This window comes from Cervus elaphus, chromosome 15 (assembly GCF_910594005.1).
Source record: "Cervus elaphus chromosome 15, mCerEla1.1, whole genome shotgun sequence".
Classification (NCBI taxonomy): Eukaryota; Metazoa; Chordata; class Mammalia; order Artiodactyla; family Cervidae; genus Cervus; species Cervus elaphus.
In genome coordinates, this window is record NC_057829.1 from 5,135,895 (window position 1) to 5,158,880 (window position 22,986).

General features: G+C 40.2%; 1 protein-coding gene and 1 non-coding gene across 2 annotated transcripts in view; one reads left to right on the plus strand and one right to left on the minus strand.

Annotated features, from left to right (window-relative positions):
- ACTN2 (actinin alpha 2) overlaps positions 1–22,986 on the minus strand; it is a 78,031-nt gene that overhangs the window by 35,365 nt on the left and 19,680 nt on the right. The window contains exons 2-5 of the mRNA XM_043925974.1: positions 8,917–9,031; positions 7,927–8,046; positions 5,448–5,534; positions 158–245 (exon numbers count right to left, since the gene is read on the minus strand). Of these exons, the coding sequence (XP_043781909.1) occupies positions 158–245; positions 5,448–5,534; positions 7,927–8,046; positions 8,917–9,031 (410 nt within the window). The remainder of the gene's footprint in view (positions 1–157; positions 246–5,447; positions 5,535–7,926; positions 8,047–8,916; positions 9,032–22,986) is intronic.
- On the plus strand, positions 2,322–2,425 carry LOC122709709. Its single transcript, XR_006345683.1, has one exon. It is a non-coding gene; the product is annotated as a U6 spliceosomal RNA (small nuclear RNA).

Consider the following 22,986-nt stretch of genomic DNA (forward strand, 5'->3'; position numbering starts at 1 on the left):
CAGTGGAACCCTAAGTATCAATCAGTCCAGAGCCTGAGTTTTACTTCATACAGAAAACGCCCCACAGACAGGAGACACTGAGATAAACAAACACTGCTCTCCCTGCCCACTCATGTTCCGGAGGGCATATAAGGGCCCCGGGGCCCTGGCTGCTCACCTGGTGTGGAAGTTCTGAATGTTCACATTTCTATAAGGAGCGGTCTTCCTCTGACACCAAAGCAGCAGGCCTTCTTTGGCAGAGGTTTCTGTAATGATAGCCAAGAGAAAGAGTTCGTGGGGAAATACCCTCACCCTCACCGGTCACTCACCCAAGTTCTCATCACTTGCTAAAGAGACCTCCCAGAGGGCCCATCGCCAAAGGCATCACCTCTGCAAAAGGAGAGGGGCTGGTGCCCTGTTCCCAGGGACTGACTTCTGATGCTCCTTGAAGGGGCTTAAAAAGGATAATACAGAAGTGACAACAAGGTATGACATAATGAAAACCAAACCAGACATCAGGGGTACTGGTAACTTACCTTCCTGATGAAAAAAAATTTTTTAATGTGTATAATTTATGACTTAACTAACCTGTCATTGCCTGGAGAAGGAAATGGCAACCCACTCCAGTATTCTTGCCTGGAGAATCCCATGGACGGAGGAGCCTGGGGGCTACAGTCCATGGGGTCGCAAAGAGTCGGACACGACCGAGCAACTAACACATATGCACAACCTGTCACTGATCTCATTTAAAATGTATATTCTTAAGTAAATGGAATTCAGAGAGGCCACTGTGTCTGAAATGTATTCCCTTCTATATTCTCTCAGTGATTTTAAAATACTTAGAGGTTTTTATTGGCAAATTCCACGTTTGGCCACTGGGGTTCTGACCAAGGTGAAAAAAACAAAAAACAAAAAAGCAACCACTGCTGGCAATTTCCTGATATTCTAGGGGTTAAGACTACACATCCACTGCAGGGGGCTCAGGTCCCATCTCTAGTCCGGGAACTAAGATCCCGCATGCCACACAGTGTGGCAAAACAAGAACAAGAGGTACCTTGCTGCAGCAGGCATGACGACACTGCTTAAATGTCTCACTGCTGGGAGCGCAGCACAGACCTGACGTCCCAGCTGCCACGCTCTGAATCACCCCTGCATCCCCCTGAGGATACACTTCAGCCCCAGGCTGAGCAAGGGAGGGGCACCAGAGTGGGGCCATTCCTGCCACAAGCGGGACTCCGCTGAGAGCAATGAGGCCGAGGGACTCCCCCATCCGCCCGGCTGAAGCTGCCTGAGGACCACTCTGCAGAATGACGTTTTTCTTTCCCAAGTCCTTCTCTCAACAGCACAAGTGTCAGCCAGGCACTATGCCTGAAGGCACCCTGCCATCTGCTGCTTCCCCTCATCTTATCCTCCCCCCATAGGCATTTCCCCCAACAAACCTCTAGCATTTCTGCTATAAACTGAATATCTGTGTCCCCCCCAAATTCATGGGTTGGAGGCCTAACCCCCAGTGTGATGGTACTTAGAGATGGAGGTGATTAGGGTTAGATGAGGTCGTGAGGGTAGGGCCCTCATGATGGGATTAGTGCCCTTATGAGATGAGCAAGCTCTCTGCTGTCTCTTTCTTTCTTTTCCCTCCTGTCTTTCTCCCTTCCCTCTTTTTCTCTGCCATGTGAGGACACAGAGAGAAGGCAGACATCTACAAGCAAGAAGAGAGCCCTCACTGGAAACTAACAATGCTGCCAACCTGATCTTTACTTCCAGCTAAATAAATTTCTGTTAAGCCACCCAGGCTATCGTATTTTGTATGGCAGCCTGAACAGGTTATGACAACTTCTAACACCATCTTGGCACTTGCTTCTTAGAGGATCCAAAGTTTCATACATCCAAACAGCTCCTCAAAACCTGAACGTGTGGACTCTTATTCAAAATTGGGCCTTGGTCTTCTATTTCAGTATGAGGTTGACTTTTTCAAATCAAGATAAGTATTCTATAATCATTTCTCTAAACTTCCCATTTCTAGTTCAGACTTTTCTTTGACCCATAATCCAGATGAAATAATACAACCCCCCAAATTTCATGTGCTCCAAGAATAATCTGAATGGCTCCTGATCATGTCTCTTATTAATAACAAGTTCCTGTTAAGGAAAAAGACTGAAAGTTCTAAGACTTTATTGTAATATTCATACAGATATTGAAATATGGCACTTCATAGCTAGCTGTTCTGCTATACACATAATAGCCTGCCTTTGGGGTTCTGGCCAATGGAATTAGTAAGAAAAAGTACAATAGGAGGAGATAATCCAAACTTTTAAAATAAACTTTAAATAAAACTTAGGTTGGTGCTCACTTCAGCAGCACATATACTAAAATTAGAATGATACAGAGATTAGCATGGCCCCTGTGCAAGGATGACACGAAAATTTGTGAAGTGTTCCATATTTTAAAATATTGTATTCTAACACATATAGATAGAATATAGAAAAATGGTACTGCAGAATTTATTTACAGGGCAGCAGTGGAAAAACAGACATAGAGAATAGACTTACGGACATGGGGAGAGGGGAGGAGAGGGTGAGCTGTATGGAAAGAGTAACATGGACACTTCATTACCGCATGTTAAATAGGCAACGGGAATTTGCTGTGTGTCTCAGGAAACTCAAACAGGGGCTCTGAATCAACGTAGACGGGTGGGATGGGGAGGGAGATGGGAGGGAGGTTCAAAGGGGAGGGGATATATGTATACCTATGGCTGATTCATGTTGAGGTTTGACAGAAAACAGTAAAATTCTGTAAAGCAATTATCCTTCAATAAAAAAGAAATTAAAAAAAAACTTAGATAAGTAAACATACAGAAAGTAGATTAATACAATCTTATAACTGCCGCTTACATTTAGATTTATGATTTTTTCCTAAAGATTTTTTTGACAACCATTTTTAAAGTCTTTATTGAATTTGTTACAATATTGTTCTTTTTGTTTTGGTTTGTTTGGCCCCAAGGCAGGGGATGTTAGCTCCCCAACTAGGGATTGAAACTGTACCCCCCCCACGTTGGAAGGGAAGGTCTTAACTGCTGGACCACCAGGGAAGTCCCTCAACCTTAGATTTGTAAGTCATTTTGTAAATCATTATTGTTTAGTCACTAAGTTGTGTCTGACTCTTTGCGACCCCATGGATTGTAGCCCACCAGGCTCCTTCCATCCATGGGATTCCCCAGGCAAGAAAAATCATGAGTTTAACCTAGTTTCTGTTTGAGTATGTCTGAACACTCTTAGACCATGAATGCTGAAGCAAGTATGTTCCCTATTGAATTGGCTACTGTAACAAAGCTGACTCTCTCCCACCCCAATTTCACTTTGAGGCTTCAACGGAAGGCTACAAGCCTGTGCCAAATAGTACATGACTGAAGCACACCTCACCCCCTGCAGGTGAGGGTTAAACCTGAAAAGTCCACACACAAAACCCTGACGGTGGGTGTACAAAGCATGCTGTAAATGGGCAGTACCATCTGCCATTCCATCACGAACAACCACACCACCAAGGAGTTGCATCTACTCAGGCATCTCTGCACTGCCCTCAACAGCTCATACGGCAGCCTCTCACTTTCCTTCTTAGAAGAGGCCCGTCGTTTCTGTTGATGGAGAGCGGCTTCTCAAAGAATTCAGTCTAAATGACAATGCTTTTTTCTACACAATATATGTCATTTAAATAAATTAGACAATTTTTCTGTACATTTACAGAAATTAAGTGAGGTTTCTAAGAAATGACTCCATGAAAGTTAAGCAAATAAAGAAATAAATTAGCAAATTATCTACTGTGTAGGACACCAAAAGACTTCTGTTTGAAGAGATTTAAGCACTTTGCCAGTGAAATCACACTTCTGAATGTTTATTTCTTTGTCATTGGAAAATCTTTCTATCATGATATGGTTTACAAAAAAACCATGATTTGATTATCTTATCTTGGGCACATTAATAATAATTTGGGGGAAAATCTCTAGTGGATCATACCATTCATAGTTACATTTGAACTAGAATTAAGTTTTCAATTAATATTATCAGTGACTTAAAATGTAACCAATCAGAAAAACCTGAGGTCAAGTTCACCTCTGTAATATCTGTGGGAAAAGGATTTGCTAGTGTAGTAAATGCAATGATGTGAACAAGATTTTTCAACTTGTTCTACAAAGTGGGCTCAACTATTTAAATATTTAAATGTAGAAGTATATAAAAGTGATTAGATGATTACAAATTATTCTTTCTTAATAAAGCAGGAATTTTTTAAAAGCATCTTATTATTTTCACAAGCATGAAAGGAATGTACTTTAATAAGAGTACATTGTATGAGTGACTTTCCTGGTGGTTCGGTGGTTGAGAATCTGCCTTGCAATGCAGGGGTTATGGGTTTGATCCCTGGTCAGGGAACTAAGATCCCACATGCCATAGAGCAACTAAGCCCGAGAGCTGCAACTACTGAGCCCAGATGCTCCGGAGCCCATGCACCAAAACTAGAGAGTCCATGTGCCTGCAGTGAAGATCCTAATGACACAATTAAGACACGACACAGTCAAATAAATGAATAAGTAAATATTTCTTTAAAAAAGTCCAGTGTATGACTCAGTAAATTCAAGCTGGCTACTATTCCTGAGCTTGAATTATTGAGGCTTTAATATCATTATATCTTAGTTTGATCTTTAGAGAAATTCCAAGACAGAATTGTAAACAATACTCTCAGCCCTTACCATTCAGGTGCCTGGTTATCTGTTAGGTGACAAACTTGGAGAAGGTTGAACAAGTCAGACTACCCTTAAGTATAACGTGCAGCTATGCATTTTGTGATTCAAGTGCTAAACAAGCCAAGTTCTAATTTTAAGAACGTCAATTTGACACTTTTGACAGTGCTGAATTCATCAAAATATTTGGGAATGCAGTGGGTGTAAAAGACTAAAGATTTGCATCTTCAGTGGCAAGGCCAAGGATTGGGATTATATTACAACAATGGAACAGTTACTGGGCTGAAAGATAGGATGACGATACAGACTTTGTTTTTTAAAAAAAACAGAGGAGGGAGGGAGTGAAGGATAAGAGACAGAGGAAGTTAAAAAAGAACTAAGGAATGAACAAACAGATTTCAATTGATTATCTTTTCGCACTTGGAAAAAAAGGGTTTCAAGCTGTGAAGTCTAAAGAACTGTTAAAATCATGAACCGACAGTATAATAAGCAATAAAAAAGCTCAAAAAAATACTCATTTAAAGAAGCGACTTCTGTTCTGAACATGTGCTCATCTTTTCCTAAATGATTCCACCCCCATGAATGAAACAGCATTGCTGGGGTCTTTTTTTCATACAAATAGAAAACTCGTGAAAACCCAACTCAGGCATCTTTCATTCAATCATGTAAGTGACTGTTCAGTTTTACAAAACTCTATTCAAACTTGACTTTATCAACTCAATATCAAGTCTTTTACCTTCAACTGAAATATCCTGAATAGCAAAGCGCAGGATGATGGTCCAGATCATACCCAGCGTCATCTTCACGTTGCCATCAACAATTTCTTTAGGTAAGGAAAAACAACAAAAAAATGAGGTTAAAGATAACATACTCAGCACATAAAGTATTCCTGTGAGTCTTCTGTAAGTTTTTACTTCAGAGCTATTGGAAAATAACATATGGAAAGACCAGTTTCTGTTTTTGTAACTGTCGTAGCATGGCTAGTTATAAATGTGGTGTTCATAACCAAATGTCTCCAGTTTAAATAAATTCTAAGTTAATAATGAGCACAGATCTTGCATATGTAAAGTCACTGAAAACAACCCAGGGATTACCCAGGTTTAAAGACTAGACATGCTAAGGTTCTAAATAATCACACACAGAGAGCACAGGCTCATCTTTACTCTGATCCTTCTCCTCAAGCTCCCCAGTTGGCAGGCTGTTGGATTCAGCTGCAAAATAAATGAATGGCAGAGTAGTCTCAGCTCCTGCTAGACTCACCAGGACTCCCAATCTCCCACAGATAATGGAGATCCTTCCTATTAGTTCTTATTAAGAGTCACTGGGCTGAGGAAACCATAATTCAAAAAAACACATGTACCCCAATGTTCACTGCAGTACTATTTACAACAGCCGGGACATGGAAGCAACCTAGATGTCCACTGACAGATGAATAGATAGAAAAGTCGTATAAAGCTCCCTGGTGGCACAGAGAGTAAAGAATCTGCCTACAATGCGGGAGACCCAGTTTCGATCCCTGGGTCAGGAAAATCCCCTGGAGAAGGAAATGGCAACCCACTCCAGTATTCTTGCCTGGAGAATCCCCATGGACAGAGAAGCCTGGCAGGCTACCTTCTGGGGGGTCAGGAAGAGTTGGACACAACTGAGCGACTTCACATTCACATATTTACAAGGGACTATTACTTGGTCATAAAAAGGAATGAAATTGAGTCAGCTATAGTGATGTGGATGAACCTAAAGTATGGTGTACAGAGTGAAGTAAGTCAGAAAGAGAAAAACAAATATTGTATATCAATGCATATATATGCAATCTGCAAAAATGGTACTAATGAATCTATTTGCAGAGCAGGAACACAGATGCAGATGTAGAGAACAGACTTGTGCACACAGCAGGGGAAGAAGACAGGAGGACAAACCAAGAGAAGCACTGACGTATACACACTACAACGCGGAGAAGACACAGCGAGTGGGAAGAAGCTGCTGGGTAGCACAGGGATCCGCGCGCTGCTCTGTGATGACCTAGAGGTGTGGGATGTGGAGAGTGAGAGGGAGGCTCAAGGGGGAGGCGATGTACGTGTACACACAGCTGATTCACACTGCTGCATGGCAGAAACGAACATAACATTGTAAAGCACTTATACTTCAACTTTTTAAAAAACTCGCTGGGCTGTACAAACTCTTTCTCCTTCAGATGATTAGTCTTAAGGAGACAGCAGCGTATCTGACTCTATTCATTTTTCTGCACAAAGTATAAAGAGTTTCTCTTTATTATGTGTAATATAGGAAAAATTATTCAAGTTAAAATTATTTTTTAAGAAATGTCACAGGTTCTGATTCTTTTCACTGCCGATCACCTTAGTTCTTCCAAAGTCATAATCTTTAGGCTACGATTATTTTTCAAATGGAAATCTTGTCCAGTCCACAGTTTCATATCTGTCAGCCTTGCCACAATTATTTTAGTTGGGCCTCTTTGATTGCCAATGGAATACAGACACACTCAAAACTCCCCATCTGTAATCTCTGGGATCCAATTTTCTAAAACAATTTACTTTAGGACCATGTTTAGGGTCAGGAAATGCATCTGCCTAGTTCTGAATCTGACACCGTCTAAATCTGAATCTGACACCACCTTCCCAGGTGGCTCAGTGGTAAAGAATCTGCCTGACAATGCAGGAGATGCAGATTCAACCCCTGAGTCAGGAAGATCCCCTGGAGAAGGAAATGGCAACCCACTCCAGTATTCTTGCCTGGAAAACTCCATGGACGGAGGAACCTGGTGGGCTACAGTTCATGGGGTTGCAAAGAGTCGGACATGACAGAGCACACACACACACACACGAATGCATAAAGTTCAAACCACATTCATTCCTAAGTTATCACATCCTAGAACAACAAGGTCATTGGGATTACGGCAATATCTTCTTAAAATCTAGACGCTGTGTTCTCAAGATAAATGCCTAAAAAAAGAAGCCATCTTTGTTTCATGCTAAATCAGTACAGTAATAAGTTAAAAGCTTAATATTCGAGGGGCAAGTATCAGCTCTATTTGACTCTATTCTTTTCAAACAACTTTAGAGCCTTGTTTCCTGTTCACGGTACCCAGAGCTTGGCAAAGAGGAGATGGCGGGAGGGAACAGAGAGGGAAGAAGGCAACCAGCTGCAGGCCCACTGCCCTGTGGGGGGGTTGGTGCACTTTCCCATCACACCCCATTTACCTTCTGCCCCGATGGACACCAGCTTCACGCCTTTGCTGGCTATGTAATCCAAGGCTTTGTTGACATTAGCGATTTTGTGGAATCGCATTTTTCCTCGGTCAGGTTTGGGCAGCCTTTCCCCTGTTGGGTGAAGAAAGAATCGTGTAGACACAGAGAAAAGAGCCCCCTTGATGCAGAATCAAGATGACAAAATTCAGAGTACACGCCCTCCTTAAACAAAAATAGTTATCTGACTGTTCCTCGTGTGTCTCCAGTTTTTGTAAATCACAATACTTTCAAGATGAAATGCACCAGAGCAGAGGCTGTGCTATGAACTCCATATGCTTTTCAGACCTGCTGGGAGAGCCTTGTTTGGTCTATGAGCCAATGTTTAAATAAGTAAGAAAAAAGCTGGCTGGGGCCCCCGCAGCAACTGGAGTAGCTGACCAGCTATGAGAAGTCAGGGAGCCTCATTCAAATTGCAGGGCTCATCTCAGACATGGGAATATGAGGATACCCAGATCAGGGCAGCCCTGCCTTCATCCATTCTCCAGTCCAATGTCTAAACCAGCTAGCTGACATTCAGGGCAAGGTATAACCCCTCAGAAACTCTGACTCCTGTTTGCAGAGTTAAGCCAATGTATACACTGGCTTTTGGCATGAAAGACAGTTTTTGGAATACACACTAGCTGGACTAAACCTGGACAGGGCAGCCTGGTGAGGAGTTATATAAATGTCATTTTCTCTTCTCTCATTCTGTTTCAAGGTGGGTGGCAGAAACATTATTTTAATAAGTCCGTTTTAAACAGAATTCGCTCCTCTTTTAGAAGAGAAAAATAACTCCAGACAGATTGCTCTTTGGAAAGTATTCTTTGCCAATAATACCATGTTCTTGCCCAGTCAGGTTCAAAGGGAGCTTTTTTTTTTAAAAAAAAAAAAAAAACAGACGCATACATATCTACTGCTCAGACAAACTGGGTATAACACCTACGAAAAATGTTTAAGACTCACCTGAGATGACTTCCAAAAGTAGCATGAGCTTAAGGCCATTCCGGAAATCTTCCTCGATGTTCTCGATCTGAGTGCCAGCTTTCCTGAGGTGGGAGTTACACCAGGCAGTGAAGGTCTGCAACCAGAAACAAACAGTGCTCAGCGCAGCTCTGTCCACACTCAGCGCCCCTGTGTGGCCCACACCCAACCTCTTACCCCTTCTGGGACACAGGAGGCTGGGCCATCTGGGAATTGGATAGAAAGAACGATCTGCAGCCCAAAGATAAGATACAAGTAACACTTCCTCTTTAGAGACAAAGAAAAGGAAGTCATTTATTTGGTCTAACCACTTGAGGAGTTTTTGTTCACTTGAAACAGGTACTACTTTTGGAATTAACATATACACACTACTATATGTAAAATGGATAACCAACAAGGACCTACTGTATAGCACAGGGAACTATAGTCAACATTTTGTAATAACCTATAATGCAAAAGAATCTGAAAAAGAATATATATCTATACACACACACACACACATATATATACATACATACACACATATATCCTCCTCAAAGCACTGCATGAAGGAATCATGCCGTGCCTAGTCACTTCAGCTGTGTCCGACTCTTTGCAACCCCATGGACTGTAGCCCACCAGGTTCCTCTGTCCATGGGATTTTCCAGGCAAGAATACTGGAGTGGGTTGCCATTTCCTCCTCCAGGAGATCTTCCCCACTTAAGGATCAAACCTGCATCTCCTCTGTCTCCTTCACTGCAGGCAGATTCTTTACAGCTGAGCCATTAGGGAAGTTTGTATGTATATATATATACACGGTTCAGTTCAGTCACTCAGTTGTGTCCAACTCTTTGCGACCCCATGAATCACAGCACGCCAGGCCTCCCTGTCCATCACCAACTCCCGGAGTCTACCCAAACCCATGTCCATCAAGTCAGTGATGCCATCCAGCCATCTCATCCTCTGTCGTCCCCTCCTCCTCCCGCCCCCAATCCCTCCCAGCATCAGGGTCTTTTCCAATAAGTCAACTCTTCGCATCAGGTGGCCAAAGTATTGGCGTTTCAGCTTCAGCATCAGTCCTTCCAATGAACACCCAGGACTGACCTCCTTTAGGATGGACTGGTTGGATCTCCTTGCAGTCCAAGGGATTCTCAAGAGTCTTCTCCAACACCACAGTTCAAAAGCATCAATTCTTCAGCACTCAGCTTTCTTCACAGTCCAACTCTCACATCCATACATGACCACTGGAAAAACCATAGCCTTGACTAGATGGACCTTTGTTGGCAAAGTAATGTCTCTGCTTTTTAATATGCTGTCTAGGTTGGTCATAACTTTCCTTCCAAGGAGTAAGCATCTTTTAATTTCATGGCTGCAATCACCATCTGCAGTGATCTAGGAGCCCAGAGAAATAAAGTCTGACACTGTTTCCACTGTCTCCCCATCTATTTCCCATGATGTGATGGGACCAGATGCCATGATCTTAGTTTTCTGAATGTTAAGCTTTAAGCCAGCTTTTTCACTCTCCTCCTTCACTTTCATCAAGAGGCTCTTTAGTTCCTCTTCACTTTCTGCCAGAAAGGTGGTGACGTCTGCATATTTGATGTTATTGATATTTCTCCCGACAATCTTGATTCCAGCTTGTGCTTCTTCCAGCCCAGCGTTTCTCATGATGTACTCTGCATATAAGCTAAATAAGCAGGGTGACAATATATAGCCTTGACGTACTCCTTTTCCTATTTGGAACCAGTCTGTTGTTCCATGTCCAGTTCTAACTGTTGCTTCCTGACCTGCATACAGGTTTCTCAAGAGGCAGGTCAGGTGGTCTGGTATTCCCATCTCTTTCAGAATTTTCCACAGTTTGTTGTGATCCACAAAGTCAAAGGCTTTGGCGTAGTCAATAAAGCAGAAGTAGTTGTTTTTCTGGAACTCTCTTGCTTTTTCGATGATCCAGCAGATGTTGGCAATTTGATCTCTGTTCTTTTTGAACTAAAAAGCCTTTTCTAAAACCAGCTTGAACATCTGGAAGTTCACGGTTCACGTATTGCTGAAGCCTGGCTTGGAGAATTTTGAGCATTACTTTACTAGCGTGTGAGATGAGTGCAATTGTGCAGTAGTTAGAGCATTCTTTGGCATTGCCTTTCTTAGGGATTGGAATGAAAACTGACCTTTACACACACATATATATGCAAATATATATGTATACACACACACGCGCAAACACATACACATACATACACACATGTATGTATATACACACAAACACATACACATACATATACACACATATACATATACACACATATACATATATATACACATACATACATATATGTATATATGTATATATAGACACACAAACACATACATATACATATACACACAAATGTGTATATACACACAAACACATACATATACATATATTATACACATATATGCATACACACATACACACATATATACATATACACATACATATATACACATACATATACATATATACACATATACATATATACACACACATACATATACATACACATATATACACACACATATACATATATATACACACATATACATATATACATACACACACATATATGTATATGTGTGTATATACACACACACATATATACATATATACACACATATGTATATATACACAAACACATACATATACATATATACACACATATATGTATATATACACAAACACATACATATACATATATACACACATATATATATACATACACACATATACATATACACATACATATACACACATATACATATATACACACATACATATACACACATATACATATATATACACACATACATATACACACACATACACATATATACACACACACATATACACATATATACACACATACATATACATACATATACACACACACACATATATAAAACTGAATGTGCTGTATACTGTTAGTTAGTAAATCAACTATACTTCAATAAAAAAATAATAAAAATTTGTTAAAAGGTACTGTGTTTTACACCGATGCCCTTGCCTTCTGAAAACCTCTTACTCTGTAAGAAAGACAGATTAAATTAGGATGTGTGTACAAGAAAAATCCATGTGCTTACAGAAGAGATGAATAAATAATCTTTACAGAATGTTCAAAATGTCATACTTTAGAGCAGAAGGTGGGAGGCACTGTGTAGTAGGAAGGGGAAGAAAAGAGGGACTCATAACCACTAATTATCTACAACCAGTTTATCCCAGATGAACAACAGTTTTAAGCTAGTAACAATCAATTAAACAAATCTGCAATAAAGTCAATCATTACTACTAATAATAACAGCAAGAGTAATAATAGTGACCTCCTACTGGCATATTCCAGCCCCTGGGTTAGACCCCAGATTTCAAAGACAATTAGATAGAGCTCTGCCCTAGAAAGGTTCAGATTCCAGTCAAGTTAAGAAATAACTAGAGCAAATTAAGCAGAAATATGAATGATATACTAAGGGGTATCTGAAATCATTCTGTTTATTTTTCAAGCTTCTTTTAACTTGGCTTCCACTTGTGCACTATTTCCTGCCAAAACCAGATTAGAAACGCTTCTGGCAGCTGCTGGCTAAGAATGCAAACTGCCCCCTTGTCACATAACAGCTGCTGGGCTCAAGAGCAAAGTGCCCGGCACAGTACACTGGAGGGAGACACACAAATAGGGTTTGTGCTATAGATAAGAAAACAAACCGCTCAGAAATAGACTTTTTCCAAGTTAGAGTACAAAAAGACAGCATTTCCATTAAAATGATTTTCCTGGGTAATAAAAAGGATTTTCAAACTTGACTAATAGTTATTTCAAGAAATATGTGAAAGGAATTCGCAGCAGCATAGACGGACTTAGAGATATTCATACCATGTGAAGCAAGTCAGAAAGAGAAAGACAAATACCATCCGATATCACTTATATGTGGAATCTAAAATATGACACAAATGAACTTATCTGCAAAACAGAAACAGACTCACAAACACAGAGAACAGATCTGTTGTTGCCAAGGGGGAGGGGGTCAGGGGTCAGAAGAGAGATGGATTGGAAGGTTAGACAGTAGATGCAAACCATTATACATAGAATGAATAAACAAGAAGGTCCTAACTGTACATAGCACAGGGAACTATATTCAATATCCTGTGATTAATCACAGTGGAAAAGAACATGAAAAAGAATGAATATATATGTATAACTAAATCACTCTGCTGTACAGAAGAAATTAACACAACATTGCAAATCAACTGTACTTCAATAAAATAAATTTTTAAAAAGAAATACGTGATGGCATTAAATTTTAGGGTAAAAAGAAAATGTGGGTATTTTCTTAGATTTACAATAATAATAAATGTTACTGTGAAAGCCTAAACTAATAATTATTTCTCCCAATACACAACTAAACTTTATTCTGGTCTAAACAGAGAGACACCCTAAGTCATATACTCTAGATCTGCACCTAATCAATATGGTAGCCACTGACACACTTGGCTATTTAAATATAATTAATTAAAATTAAAGGAAATTAAAATTTTAGTCCCCCAGCTGTACAAGCCACCTTTCAAGTGCTCAAAAGCCACACAGGACTAGTGGCTGCTATGTTGGATGGTGTAGACATGGAACATGAAAGTTCTACTGGACAATGCAAGTCTAGATAATCATGTTTCTGTTCTGAAGCTAAGATGATTAACAAGAGTCTATTATTACCTATCTACTATTTCAAGAATCTATTATTCAAAAATCAAGGGGTACAAAAAGGTATAAAGGAGAAAGCTTCCCTCTCCACTCCTGTTCTCGGTTGCCCAGTTTCCTTCCTCAGAGGGAACAACAAACAGATTTAGTTTCTTGCGTTTCTCTTCAACAACATTCTACACATGTGTAAACATAGACACATACATCATTTTCTCTATCCCTTTAACATAAATCATAATAAACACATTGTTCTGCACCTGGATTTTTAATTTATGGCTGATTCATGTCAATGTATGGCAAAAACCACTACAATATTGTAAAATAATTAGTCTCCAATTAAAATAAATTTAAAAAAATAAACATTTAGCAATTGCTTTAATCAAAAAAAAAAAAGAAAGAAAGAAAGAATACACACCGAGGAAATACACACCAAGGGTGGGCATACACACTGAGGAAACCACATCTGAAAGAGACACGTGCACCCCAATGTTCATCGCAGCACTGTTTATAATAGCCAGGACATGGAAGCAACCTAGATGCCCATCAGCAGATGAATGGATAAGGAAGCTGTGGTACATATACATCATGGAATATTACTCAGCCATTAAAAAGAATTCATCTGAATCAGTTCTAATGAGATGGATGAAACTGGAGCCCATTATACAGAGTGAAGTAAGCCAGAAAGATAAAGACCAATACAGTATACTAACACATATATATGGAATTTAGAAAGATGGTAACAATAACCTTATATGCAAAACAGAAAAAGAGACACAGATGTACAGAACAGACTTTTGGACTCTGTGGGAGAAGGCGAGGGTGGGATGTTTCGAGAGAACAGTGTGTATATTATCTATAGTGAAACAGATCACCAGCCCAGGTTGGACGCATGAGACAAGTGCTCGGGCCTGGTGCACTGGGAAGACCCAGAGGAATCAGGTGGAGAGGGAGGTGGGAGGGGGGATCAGGATGGAGAATACATGTAACTCCATGGCTGATTCATGTCAATGTATGACAAAAACCACTACAATATTGTAAAGTAATTAGCCTCCAACTAATAAAAATAAATGAAAAAAAAATAAACCATATGACAATCTCAAAAAAAAAAAAGAAAGAAAGAAAAATATAACCTAGGGATCATTCAATATCAACAAAAGCACTCCTTTTTATTTCTGCATAGTATTCCACTGCGTGACATACCACCCTTTCTGAACTAGTTCCTTCGATGAACCTTTTAGGTTGCTTCCAGATAACCAAGTTCATATAGTTAAAAAACTTCCCAGGCCCCATTTTCAGCAAGCAAAACTACTTTGAAAGCAGTTTTTCAGTTTGTTTTTTCTGACAATACCGAGACTAACCATATTCCTAATCTTTTGGGAAAGGCACAAGAGAATATAGCAGGTTGTGATTTTTTTTAATGGAATTGATAGAGGAAAAAATTAAAAACTCAACTCAGAAAACTCAGCTCAAAAAAAATCTTTACTGAGTTGTCTTTATCTAGATTCTCCTTTAAAATGTGCAAATATTGCTGGTGTAAATTTCCTTACTTTGTTACTATGTTATTTAAGCCCCTTCATAATACAAGTATCAGAAGCATTTCTGGATAGAACCCCAAGTCTGTTCATGAAATCAGTGCTGTTCCTGACCCCCCACCGTGGAACACTGTGAACGTCTGTTGGATACCACCTTTTTATAGCCGTGCATACATACAATGAAGGTAATTTACCATAGATAATTATTCAGTTGTGCAAAGCCAGAGAATGAATTGAATCTACAAGGTCAATTTAGTCAGTTAAGTGTAATGAAGTTTCACTTTCTTTAATGAGTATTCCGAAGGGCCAATAAAGGTGGTGACTAACTAACTTCAATGCAAAAGAGGACCCCAATGGCTTTGTGATAATAGCTTGCAAAGAGGCCAGTGCATTCTGAAAAGGAATTTTAAGCTTTATTAGACTGTTTAATTTTCACTCTATTTACAGTTTTCATTACCGTGGCCCACAGAGACCATTTCCATGCCTTCCCCATTGTCCCCTGCTTCCGTAAAAAGCTGCAAATCATGGAGGAGATAAAAATGAAAGCCACCACAGCGGCAACAAAATCCCACACATTGTACCTAAAAGGCGTCTTTGTGGATTTTCTTGTTGCTTGATGGCAACGTGCATCTTTAAGGTCCCTGCAAACTAAATCTTGGAGAACTGAAATGGAACCAAGGTATGTCCATGTGGTTTTGAAAGGAGGCTCCTTGGTTCAAACCAGATTACCAAGGCAGGTGTCCTTTCTTAAAAGGAATGGTGTTCTATGAACCATACACAGTCCCTCAAGGAAAGAGGTCAATGTCCCCCAGCCTAGAGTCCATCTCAGACGCTGCCTCATCACATTAAGGCTCTCTAACCTCCTCCCTTGCCTCCAGCTCCAACCTCCCTCTACCTCTCTCCTAGAACACAGCTTCCTCTCTGCTCCTGTTCACCTAGTGATAAACACAAATACTTTTTTTTTTTTAACTTGGCTGTCAGATTTTAGTTGTGGCTCCAGGATCTTTTGTTGCAGCATATCAGCTCTCGAGTTGTGGCTCTCGGGCTTAACTGCTCCGTAAGCATGTGGGATCTTCCCAGACCAAGGACTGAACCCATGTCCCCTACATTGGCAGTTGGATTCTTAACCATGGGACCACCAGGGAAGTCTCTATAGATCCTTTCTGCATCTTAAAATTAAGCACATTAAAACAATCTTTCTGAGCCACACAAGGAGAACCAAGATGGGAAAACACATAACCATCTACCCACAGGTAGAAAAGGCTGACGTTCCTAGTCCTTCTCACCCTCCTAAGGTGCTCTCAACAAAGCTAAGAGAATGATGGACCTTAGAGATGATCATACTAACTGAAGTAAGTCAGAGAAAAACAAGTATCATATGATATTGCTTATGGAGAATATATGTAGAATTTTTTAAAAACAGGGAATACAAATGAATTTATATACAAAACAGAAACAGACTCACAGACATAGAAAACAAACTTACGGTTCCCAAAGGGGAAAGGGGGAGGGTAAATGAGGATTTTGGAATTCACAGATACACACTGCTATGTATAAAATAGATAACCAACAAGGACCTCCTCTATGGCACAGGAAACTACACTCGATATTTGGCAATAACCTATAAGGGAAAATAACCTTTTGGTGTGATGGAATTCCAGTTGAGCTTATTTCAAATCCTGAAAGATGATGCTGTGAAAGTGCTGCACTCAATATGCCAGCAAATTTGGAGAACTCAGCAGTGGCCACAGGACTGCAAAAGGTCAGTTTTCATTCCAATCCCTAAGAAAGGCAATCCCAAAGAATGCTCAAACTATCGCACAACTGCACTCATCTCACACGCTAGTAAAGTAATGCTCAAAATCCTCCAAGCCAGGCTTCAGCAATACGTGAACCGTGAACTTCCAGATGTTCAAGCTGGTTTTAGAAAAGGCAGAGGAACCAGAGGTCAAATTGCCAATATCCACTGGATCATCAAAAAAGCAAGAGAGTTCCAGAAAAACATCTATTTCTGCTTTATTGACTACGCCAAAGCTTTCGACTGTGTGGACCACAATAAACTGTGGAAAATTCTGAAAGAGATGGGAATACCAGACCACCTGACCTGCCTCTTGAGAAACCTGTATGCAGGTCAGGAAGCAACAGTTAGAACTGGACATGGAACAACAGACTGGTTCCAAACAGGAAAAGGAGTACATCAAGGCTGTATATTGTCACCCTGCTTATTTAACTTATATGCAGAGTACATCATGAGAAACGCTGGGCTGGAAGAAGCACAAGCGGGAATCAAGATTGCCGGAAGAAATATCAATAACCTCAGATATGCAGATGACACCACCCTTATGACAGAGAGTGAAGAGGAACTAAAAAGCCTCTTGATGAAAGTGAAAGAGGAGAGTGAAAAAGCTGGCTTAAAGCTTAACATTCAGAAAACTAAGATCATGGCATCTGGTCCCATCACTTCATGGGAAATAGATGGGAAGACAGTGGAAACAGTGTCAGACTTTATTTTTCTGGGCTCCAAAATCACTGCAGATGGTGACTGCAGCCATGAAATTAAAAGACGCTTACTCCTTGGAAGGAAAGTTATGACCAACCTAGATAGCATATTAAAAAGCAGACACACTACTTTGCCAACAAAGGTCCATCTAGTCAGAGCTATGGTTTTTCCAGTGGTCATGTATGGATGTGAGAGTTGGACTATGAAGAAAGCTGAGCACCGAAAAATTGATGCTTCTGAATTGTGGTGTTGGAGAAGACTCTTGAGAGTCCCTTGGACTGCAAGGAGATCCAACCAGTCCATCCTAAAGGAGATCAGTCCTGGGTGTTCATTGGAAGGACTGATGCTGAAGCTGAAACTCCAATACTTTGGCCACCTGATGTGAAGAGTTGACTCATTGGAAAAGACCCTGATGCTGGGAGGGATTGGGGGCGGGAGAAGAAGGGGACGATAGAGGATGAGATGGCTGGATGGCATCACCGACTCGATGGGCATGAGTTTGAGTAAACTCCGGGAGCTGGTGATGGACAGGGAGGCCTGGCGTGCTGTGATTCATGGGGTCGCAAAGAGTTGGACATGACTGAGCGACTGAACTGAACTGAACTGATAAGCGAAAAGAATCTGAAAAAGAACAGATATACGTATAATGGAATCACTCTGCTGTACCTCTGAAATTAACCCTTTATATCAATTATAATTCAATAAAAAATAAAATAAATACATGTGTATTTATTTCTTTAAAAGCTAAGGGAATGAGTGTTCAATCACCGAAAGACAGAAAGTCACAGGAGTCACTGTCTCACTGTGTATATATTCCTTAAGCAGCAGGAGTAAATAAAAGCATTTCTCCCTGAAATATACAGAATCATAACGCGTAAGTCACCGGCCAGGAAGGAGAGTGGGTGCAGACTGGTCTCCCTGCTCATACGGGACCCTCCCTGGCCATTGTACTAAAACTCTGAAAAAACAAGGAGCAGAGGAAAACAGTTGGGGGTTAAGGCACTGTGCCCTTGACTTGTAGTATTATGTTTTCACGTGAAAAGTCTGAAGGATATTCAAATGATCAGCAGGTGCAGCTCCATTATACTCCTGAACATAATCCAGAGAGCCAGAAAACGCTCTTCAACCCCTAAAACATGGTAGCTGAGAAAAATGTCAGTTGGAATGGCCAAAACATGGAAGCAACCTAAATGTCCACTGACAGAGGAACGGATAAAGAAGATGTGGTACATATAGACAATGGAATATTAGTCATAAATAAGAATGAAATAAGGCCATCTGCAGCAACATGGATGCACCTAGAGACTGTCATACTAAGTATGTCTGAGAAAAACAAATATCATGTGACATCACTTATATGTCTATCTAAATATGACACAAATGAACTTATTTATAAAACAGGAACAGATTCACAGACAGAAAACAAACATTGTTACCAAAGGAGAAAGCCTGGGGCAGGAAGTAAATTAGAGGAGCTTGGGATTAACACATACACACTGCTAGATATAAAACAGATGACCAAAATGATCTGCTATATAGCACAGGGAACGCTACACCTGAAACACTAGAAATCAACTGTACTCTAATATAAAAATTTTTAAAAAAAAAAGAAAAATGTCAGTTGTAGGAGTTTCCTAAGAATATCTGTTAGCACGAATTGCTATCTCCATTCAGAAGCCACATCTTCTTTGAAGAACTTACTAGCGAAGTTCCAAGTTCATAGAAACTCAATATTGCCTTTCTCAAAGTTAAATTATATGTCATGATAATCAGTACACTGCGCTTAATGATAAAAAGTACTTATATCCTCACTGAAATGTTGAGATACGCTTGAGTTATTGAACACTATGATTTTGTATTTAGTTTCTTTTTAAGTTAATTAAGCCTACAGATATAACATCCTACATTGTAGGTTATTCCAAAGAGAGAGGGGAAAACAATATTGTTCCATGAAAATGAGTAATATCTGTGATTAATTATACTGTTAAAATAACACAAGTTTGCATCTCTACCTTGGAGACATCATCATCTGACACAAAAAAGGACCAAAAGAAAAAAAAATCAATCCTGAATCTGACACAGTTCTCTGAATATTACTAATTCTTCTAGCAATAATGCTGTAGGACTGGGCTGGCTCCTGTAAGACTACCCTTGTTCAATTTACTATTCCATTTTCTCCAAACAAAAATCTGGCAACATAACAGACATCAGTTTCCTTTATACTTTGTGAACCGCTTTTATTTTCATAATAACTATATAAAATTTGAGGTCACATTTCCTAACATGGAGACTCACTTCAGTCACTGGGCATTTCTGAACGAAACAGAACAGGGCTTACTGGGGGCTGGGACACTTAGGCAGAGCAGCATGAAGTCTGGGCTAGGTAAGCGTGAATAACTTTCAGCTTTTAAATCCACTAATTATAAAACAACATTGTCACTGAGAGTTTGGGGTTAGCATATGCAAACTATTATATATAGAATGGATAAACAACAAAGTCCTACTCTATAGCACAGGGAGCTGTAATATAGTCAATATCTTGAGATAAATCACAATGGAAAAGAATATTAAAAAAGAAAAAATGTATATAAATAACTGAATCTCTTTGCTGTACAGCAGAAATTAATACAACACTGTAAATCAACTATACTTAAAAAGCAGCATTGTCTATCAGGTCAAAACCAGCTTAAGGCAACATCAGAGTTTTCTACAATTTTGAGTTTGCTTATCATTTACTGTCGTCAATGAGTAAAGACATCAGGAGGGTCAGAATGTGGATTCCTGGCCAGATCCTCTGGGCAAGACAACTGAGCCCCAGGTGAGCAGAAATAGTGGTCCCCAAGAGGGAGTTGGGGGCCCGGTCCAGCTCACTATCATGGCTTGGAACTCAGATTCCATTTCTGACTCTGACACCACGCAATTATTTGTCCTTCATGTCCTGACACTTTCCCAGCTACCCAAAAATTGCCACAATCAACTTTATGAAATAATTTAAAAGGTTATCAGGAGAAGAAATACAAAGGCCAACTGGGCAACACAATCTATTATCACAATAGCTCTGAACAGCCTCCTGCAAAAAACTATTGAAAACGACAACTCTGTTAAGTCGATTTTCTAACAACGCTCCATTTCTTTTTCTATTTACAATAATCATTATAACCGTGTTTTCTTTTCCACTTCACAAATTCCCAATTTGCCCGGATTGCTTCTAATTACTATCCTGGTCCTTTTTTAATATTTGAAAAGTAACGCAGGGGGTGGGAGTGTCTAGGAAGACGCACACATTTTGTACAATGTCTGATTAAGGGAGGAGAAGCAGGGCAGCTCTGGCGTTTTAAGTAAGGAGGCACTGCCCTCCTCAAGGGCAGGGAGCTGCTCCTCTGAGGGGGCAGATCCATGCAACCCACGTGGCTGGTGGAGGCAGCCATGCTAGCTCACCTCAAAGTTTCCCCACCCCTCATCCAGAAAGACTCTGACCCACGCATCATGGGGGAACAGCCCTGGGTGAGTCTGCACGATGCCACGATGCCCGGAAAAATGTGCCGCTCCAGAATCACATCAGAAAAATCAGCAGTGGCCTTCAACTGAAAGGGTCAGATACTCGACCAACTTTCAAAACATTTAAAAGGTGTTTCTCAGGATCGGGGACACAAGAGAGCAGGCTGGTGGTTGTCGGGGGAGGGGCTGGGAGAGGGACGGCATGGAAGAGGGATAGAGTAGAAGGTTGGGGTTAGCAGATGTAAGCTTTTATATAGATGAAAACATCTACTGCTGTTCTCTTGTGTTCTTATAGAAGTAATATTTGCAAAATATTTTCCAGTCCCCTACAATTCATCATACTTCCCAACCAGCTCATCGTGTTAGGTTCATGGATCATTGCTTAGGGGAAGAAATAAGCCACAGTATTGGTAAAGGCAAACTATTACTTATAGGATGGATAAACAACAATGCTCTACTGTAATAGCACAGAGATCTATATGCAAAAGTCTATGAGAAATCATAAGGGAAAAGGATATAAAAGAAAAAGACTGTATACATGCATGTAACTGAATCACTTCCCCGAACAGTAGTAACACAACACTGTAAATCAAGTATATGTCAATTTTAAAAAAAGAAAAAAATTTAATGCAATTGGAGGGGGGCAAAAAAGGTGTTTCTGCTGGTGTTTAACATTAGAATAGCTCTCTGGACTAAACAGTCATCACATTGGTGACCAACCATTCAGCACAATGAGCATTGACTAATCATCAATCGAGATCACAATGATCTTTTAAAAAAATTCCAAATCTTCAAGGTTGCCAAGCACGCTTTTTGATTACAGACAACATTTTAAAAAATTGAATCAAAGCAAGAAGTAAGCAAGCAGAAGAGTGTTCCTTCTAAGGATGTTGTATGCACTGCCATCAATTACCAGACATTTCGGAAGTCCATTTGGGGCCCTAACGTTCTCATAGCTGGCATAACCAGGCAGTTAACGGCATGGTGGGCAGCGCTTTTATTTTCTACCCATAAATCTCTGCTTAGTCCCCAAGATCCTGCTGGATAACAACAGCTCAGGTTAGCAGTCCCTGAAAATCACCGGCTCTAAAAGCCTCAGCTTGGCTCTGTGACCAACTCAGCGTCTGTTGTGGACAAGTCAGCTCATCTTTCCTGTGACTTTTTTTTTCCTTTTTTTAAATTTCATTGAAGTACAACTGGCTTGCCATGTTGTGTTAATTTCTGCTCTATAGCAAAGTGACTCAGTTATACATATATGTTTTCTTCATATTCTTTCTCATTATGGTTTATCACAGGATATTGAATATAGTTCCCTGTGCTAGACAGTGGGACTTGTTTATCCATCCTGTAAATAATAGATTGCCTCTGTCACTCCTGTGGCTTATTTCTTCCCCTAAGCAACGCACCATGAACCTAATACAAAGAGTTGGCTGGGAAGTATGATGAATTGGAGGGGACTGGAAAATATTTTGCAAATATAAATGCTATAGGAACACAAGAGAACAGCAAGCAGCAGGTGATGGAAATTCAAAGAAACGTGAGGTGCTTTGGGGTTTCAATGGAAAGGGAAGTAAGTCACTGCATAGAAAAATAAAGACAGTCCACAGTCACAATTTATGTCTACCTGAGCATAGGAGACACTCCACCTCTGACAAATGAGCATAAGCGCACTGTCAGTTCATCACATTTCATAGACTGCTGCCATACACAGACAGAGAGGGATGCGCAGACCCAGAACCACACCAGCTCTCTACCTTTCCTGGTTTATCACAGGTACTCACCCCACTGCTCAAAGAACCAAAGACACCACTAGCATATCTTAACTTCTTCA